The sequence below is a fragment of the Argentina anserina genome, chromosome 2, assembly GCF_933775445.1.
Source record: "Argentina anserina chromosome 2, drPotAnse1.1, whole genome shotgun sequence".
NCBI classification, from domain to species: domain Eukaryota; kingdom Viridiplantae; phylum Streptophyta; class Magnoliopsida; order Rosales; family Rosaceae; genus Argentina; species Argentina anserina.
This window is the reverse complement of record NC_065873.1, coordinates 2,982,268-2,989,080: the sequence shown is the minus strand read 5'-3', so window position 1 is coordinate 2,989,080 and position 6,813 is coordinate 2,982,268. Positions and strand designations below refer to the sequence as shown.

The following is a 6,813-nucleotide window of genomic DNA, read 5'->3' as shown; positions in this document are numbered from 1 at the left end:
TCATGATTGAAGTCGTTGACTGTCTTATAGTCAAGCAAGCGTATCTCCTCCCATTAGGAGAGCAACTTTGGAAGCAGAATTTGATGAACGTTCCCATAACGTTCATGCAGAGTGTCCCATAAATCTTTGGGATCAGTTTTATCGACATATTACCAACGCATAGCTAGGTCGATATGGCATCTCAAAAACATGAGAGTCTGAGAGTTCAATTTGGCACTAGGTGCATCTTCATGAATTTCAAGTTCAATGGTGGATAACAAATCCTTGTCGATGAATGTCTGCTTGATATCTGAAACCCAACGGTGGTACTTCTTACCCTGGGAGTCTAAGATGCCAAATTTAGGACGAATTGGTTGATCACTCATATTTGGAGAGTAGGATGAAATTTCCTTTGAATAGGTCGAGAAACCTCTAATGTCACGGTTGAAGCCAAAGCGTGTGATTCCAAATCACAAGAAGTTTGTCCTTTAATAACGACTTTGCCACGTACTGCCAAATACGCTATATGTCGGCGACTTTACCACGTGATTCCAAATCACGATAGGTCAACCTTGCCCAAAATATCACGTTCTAAGAAATGTGATATATAAAACAAGAGAATGAACAAAGTCCTAGAAAACCCCACCCGAAGCAAAAACCCTAAATCTTCAAACATCAATTCTGGATCTTCAAGTTTTGAATCTTTAATCTTCGACTCTTTAAAAAAAATCTTATCAAAAACAACCTAGAGGGCCTAAAGCAACTCAAGCTATTGTGCAAAAGTGATTGATAATGTGTTGTATGAGAAAGTAATATGACAATAGAGAGCTAATTGAGATGTGTACTATTCATTGATATGTATCTCTATTTATAGTGAATTACAAAACTAAAAACATAACAATGTATGATTCATATCCCTAGATGTAATAATAAACCTATTACTAAACGGAATGTTAATTCTTTATCCTATATAGAATAGATCAAGTCACACGATTATCCTAAAACACTTTACAGATATGTTTAAAACTGCAGGGTTTACACCTAATACCCAATGGTGACAATGATGGCCTTCAAATTTGCTACTTCAGGGTTGTAATTTACAAAAATTAATGACCTCCCCTATGTATGCGTAGTGTGGACGGAATAGTTCATGAACTGCAGGTAAAGTACGGCGTGTACGAATGATTTGACTAGAACTCGAGGCAAAGAAAACATGCAACTTGCATAGGAAGACATGGCCGGCTAGCTTGAACACGATCGATCATAACTTTTTCTTCTTCATTTTTTTGTTTGCTTACAAAACTTAATCGCCTTACATACATGAAAGCACAGTGTGAACGATCAAAAAATAAGCTCTCAATAAGTGTACCCATCTTCCTCTATGACCAAAAGAAAGAGAATATTGCTCAGAATTTGCAGGCCTTTCCTATTGGCTTTGGATCTAGTTGAGCCTAAACAATGCAGCAGATTTAACCTTTCCTTCTTCTCGCATATCAATGGAATATAGCAGATAAATTAACAAGCCTAGCTACGCCAAACTCGATCATTTTTCCCTTTAATAGGTTCAACGAACTGTACTCGATTAAACCCAGGCCAAGGGCAAGCTTTAGCTGCCCTTTTCTTGATCACAACAGTGAATAATTAGTTGGGGGGAGCAGCAAAAAGACACTACCCTCTATTATTAAACAGTTAAGGAAAGCTCCCCGACTCTTCCTAACCCTCGTGCCAATCGATTTTTAAGTGTGGGAAAAAAAAACCCTAGGAATATAATAAGGCTCACTGCATGGCCATAATCCAATAATGGGAATATAAAAAGAACAGCAGAGAACTAACATGTTTCTGCTGTGTCCTTTCAAAACTGCTTCAACGGTCATCGAAACGCTGTCGTGTGATCATTTAAAAAGAAATGGAAAATTTGGAATTTTTTGGGGAGGAAGAAAGAAATACCAGATATGTATGGTGTGGCATGGTGGTGGATATAGATGATGAATGCGATCATGTGCAGTGCCTGGGAAAAGCAGCGTTTTATTGTTGATGATGCACTCTACCTCAGACGAAACATCCTCGAATGTCCATAATCGCATGTCCTGGTTCTTGATGTGATCGAAATCGGAAGTAAACATTCGCATCTACGTGTTTATCTTGATGAGCTTTTTATCCCCTTTGAATCTTCGCCTTGTTTGATTAATTTAAAAGTTGAGAACACTAGATATCTTCTAACACCCCGTGGCTATTAATGGTTTGACACATTTGACAATTATTTGTACTTGTTTAATTGGTTCACGAAGATGATAGTAGTTAATATTTGATTTTTGAAAATAGAGAAGAAATGAAACGATTGTTTAAACTAAACAAAAAATGACTAGGTCGGAATCGCAAACTTGTTCAATAAACTTGCGGAAACACAACTATGTACAAGACCCTATTATTTACCACTAGCATCTTAACACACGGTTTGTGTCCATTTGCATTTTTTCAATTGTTGCATCTATACTATTAATAATCCAAACATGTTTTGTTAATTACAACGCATGTGAGACTACGTTAACAACCCTAGACTATAGGTTAATTTTAAATAATTTTCAATAATCAAGAGACAATCTGGTAAATACAAAAATAAGATGATAAATAAAATAAAAATCTATTTTTCAAATCATCAACTACCTTATCACCAGTAACCATCCCACGACCTAGATAACATCACATGAATGATTTATCTCACAAAATTCATTTTCTAATAACTGTCTCTCCCACTATCTATACATAATCTTTTTATTTTTTTTCCGATCTTAAATTTTATTTCAACACATGCAGAGCATTTGTGAGATGCTAGTATTTAATTATTCATTGATTAAATTTTTAACAAAAGAAAATGTCTTTTTTCCTAACTTTTCACGGATTGTAACTGCAATTGCAGTTGGAAACTTAGAATGCAGCTCACATGTTCTTTCTTTTGTTTATTCACTTTTTATTTTTTATGTTTTACAATAATAACCATTATTGATCTATTTTATTTTACTTATAAATTTATCTTATATGGGAAATATCAGAAATTTGAAATATTGTTAAACATGTTGACACCAAATGAGCGTTTCTAATTATAGTAGTGGAGATTAAACGTATGTATATAAACTAATAGTCCTCAAAAGAGCTCAATTGTTCAAATACAAGCCTCACCATCCAGATGTTGTGGACAAGACTTTGGTGTTAGAGCATTTTGTAAACTGAAAAATGCCTAACATAGAGAGTATATGAATAATTGTAGAACCAAGCCTGGCCGTAACATTTCTGTTGGGTATCTGAATTTTCATGATTAAAGAGAAATGTTTTTTTTGTATTTGAATAGTATGTCCTCCCTACAAAATTTTAATCATTACCGTGCCATAAAGGTTTTTTTTGTTCAAGTAAATAACTTAAATACTACAACACGTCTGTGCGTGATTTGAACTCACTATGTCGCTAGCCAAATGGTGTTCGACCGTACCACAAAATTTTAGAACACATTTTAAGTCTAATGAATATTCAATAATATTGACCATGAATATGACATCTTATCTTGCCAAAACTATTCACAGCGGTTAAATCCAATGAGTTTGACATGTGTTGACTGAATATAAATTTTAGCACATTCAATATTTGGTTACTTAGTCAAGAGTCTTAATTAGTAGGAAAATTATTCAATGCACCAAGGTTCAAGTGAACAACCGGCATCTATAAATACTTCTTTTGAAAAAAAAAATATACTTAACTAATTGTTCATTTTAATTTTGTACAATTGCACCTCGGTGCTCTGAATAGTGGGTGCAAGTGGACCTTGGTGCCGTCAAACACCAAAATTAGAAGAAAGTACAATTACTACCCCATCGAAAAAAAAGAGAGAAATATTTAGCATCCACCCTGGTTTATTTTGAAGTTTTGATAGACAATGAATTCACTTTTAGGTTCTTTCTTACCATATAGAGTGTTTTTATTTGTTTTAATACTAAACAGTGTTAACATTGATGTTAGTGCTATTAGAATTTTAGATTAAATGAATGACTGAGTTTGTATTATGAGTGTTGGTGCAAGTAGACCTTGGTGCCTTGAGTAAGTTTCAAGCACTGATTGCATTACTTTAGGTTCATCACTAATGTTGATTGAGTTAAATGATTTATGCCTTTTAGATTTTTTTAGATTATATATACACGTGACTAATGGTAATTTAGTCGTAGTTTCTCATTTGAGTTTGTAAACTTGGTTCCGAGTTTGGAGCTAAAGTGAACGAAATAATTTCCATTAGAAACACAATCGTTAGGTGAAGCAGAATCAACAGAAATCCGGCACTGGTCCATCCCTTGATTCTGTCTTATTTAAGTTCATCCATTACTAATCTAACAAAACCCCCCAAAATTCAAATTTAAAATCCCATCAGAAGGCTACGACGTCGTTTTCAGCCCCACCAGAGACTGTTGGGAGTGACCGCCTCCGGTCGGTGGACTACTACGGCCGTTGATACATCACAGTACAAAGCGCCGCGCCAGGTTTACAGCCTGGACTGACAGCCTGTCAGTTTCAACTCGATTTCCTATTACGCGACCATATTTGTCGTTTTGCTCCCACATCAGCAATTCCGTGCACCCCAATAAATCAATTTAAAAAATAAATATAAATAAAAAAGGAAACCGAACCTAACCAAATATCCTAAAATGCTCTCCAGCCTGGCTCAGTCAAACTTATCCTCTCAACTGCCTACGACCCATCTCCGCCCTCCGACCCCAAGTTCTCGCGATATTCTCAAACGAATAACCTCCAGTAACTTCCATAACGGCACCAGTCAAAACTAGAAACGGAATGAAACTAACTCTTTTAACCGCCCCACTCGAGAAATTTAAACTACCCGTGTTCACCTCTCCCGAGATTTTCGTTGGAAGGAACAAGGATGAAGATTATTCTCTCCCACAGCAATCTATGCATCCTACGTGGCAACGCGTGGTGGCTAACAGCTGTAGAGTGATGCAACGGGTAACGCTCCAAAGAGCAGTAACCGGTTGCCGTATCGCTAAATACCCGATTCTGTTGACCTGCTCCGCCAGTTACCCTAAGCCCACCCTATATAAACCCACCTCGTCTCTAACCTCCCAACCTCTCACAGAGGATCTCACAGCGGCTCAGAAAGGGCCGAGACTCTCTCTCTCCGCCTCTTCAAATTTTGTAGATTTTATATTACAAGAAAAATAGTATCCTCTATTCTTATCTAGGGTTAGGGTTATGGATTGTCAATCGGTTCAACAACAGAGGGAGTTGGATCGGGTCAAGGGGCCGTGGAGCCCCGAGGAGGACGACCTGCTGAGGAAGCTGGTGCAGCGCCACGGCGCTCGGAACTGGACGCTGATAAGCAAGTCGATTCTGGGAAGGTCCGGGAAGTCGTGCCGGCTCCGGTGGTGCAATCAGCTCTCGCCGGAGGTGGAGCACCGGGCATTCACGGCGGAGGAGGACGAGACCATCGCGGCGGCGCATTCGAAATACGGCAACAAGTGGGCCACCATAGCGAGGCTCCTCAACGGCCGGACGGACAATGCGATCAAGAACCACTGGAACTCCACTCTGAAGCGGAAGTACTCGTCCATGGCGGAAGACGGCGCCGGCGAGGAGAGCCATCAGCACAGCCGTCTCAGGCTGGAGAAGAAACCGGCGACGGTTTCGGTTTCGAGCCGCGGTTACAGTACGACGAGCCCGTCCGGATCCGACGTCAGCGACTCCGGCGAGGCGCCAGCTCAGGTGTTCAGGCCGGTGGCGAGAGCAGTGTTGAGAAGGGAGTCGCCGCCGTTGCCGCTGAGGAAGGAAACGGAGCCGTCGACTCTTCTGACTCTGTCGTTACCTGGAGGCGGCTACTCGACTGAGTTGGCGACCCGCCAAGAAGAGAAAACGACGTCTTTGGGTGAGAATGAGAACAGAACGATGTCGTTTGGGCCGGAGTTCATGTCGTTTATGCAGGAGATGATTAGGAAGGAGGTTAGGAATTACATGGACGATGTGAATGGTCAGCACTTTGGTATACCCAAGCTCTCGTAATCCCCAAAAAAAAAGAAAAAAATCACACAGTTTTTATTTTTCATTTTCTAAATTAAGATTAGGAAGTCAGAATTAGCAAAACACAGTCGTTTTTGGTTCGTGAATGAAATAATCTTGGAATGTACAGGCGGCCTGAGAAAGAAGAAGAGCTCAGTGGTTGGTTAAGAAATTTTTTTCAGTTTTTTTTTTGCCTTTTCAATTATGTTGGACTAAATTCAAATCCAGATTTCTTGTTTGGTTAAGACTTTGGCTGTTTATGGTTTTCTGGTTTAATTCCATACAGTTGGGGATGATATTGACAGTGGCACTTAAATTCCAGGTCTAACTGAATTAGGCACATTAAAAATTGATATTTGGAAATAAAGAAAAGAAAAAGAAAAGGCTGGAAAAAAGTGAAGGAAATCGTTGCGTTGTTTTCCTTATTTGGTACGGTGGGATGTACTGGGTTGATGGTACAGATTTTGGACGGAAAAGTATGGTTTGGTGGGATGTTTGACCTTTGACTTTTCATTTTATAATTAATTTCGCGTGTGCTCATTTTTCCTAAATATTATGCGTCTTGAATATTACTGTTTCATTCGTTTCGTATGGTTATTGGTAGTTTGATGATTCATGTTTGGAGCATGATTTTGTGGGAATGAGGGCGGGACCTGGTTTATGCATGTAGTCTTTGAATATTTCTTAATGTGCTATTTTGGGAATAATTATTTTGCTGTTAATGTTTATAGTGTTATTTCTAAGTTATACTGCACATCATTCGGTGTCATAGTTACTGCTTAAATA

General features: G+C 38.7%; 1 protein-coding gene across 1 annotated transcript; it reads left to right on the top strand.

Annotated features, from left to right (window-relative positions):
* Positions 1-5,117: 5,117 nt before the first annotated feature.
* LOC126782960 (transcription factor MYB73-like) lies at positions 5,118-6,213 on the top strand. The gene has a single exon (XM_050508319.1). The coding sequence runs from the start codon at positions 5,227-5,229 to the stop codon at positions 6,028-6,030; it is 804 nt and encodes a 267-aa protein (XP_050364276.1). The 5' UTR covers positions 5,118-5,226; the 3' UTR covers positions 6,031-6,213.
* Positions 6,214-6,813: the final 600 nt, after the last annotated feature.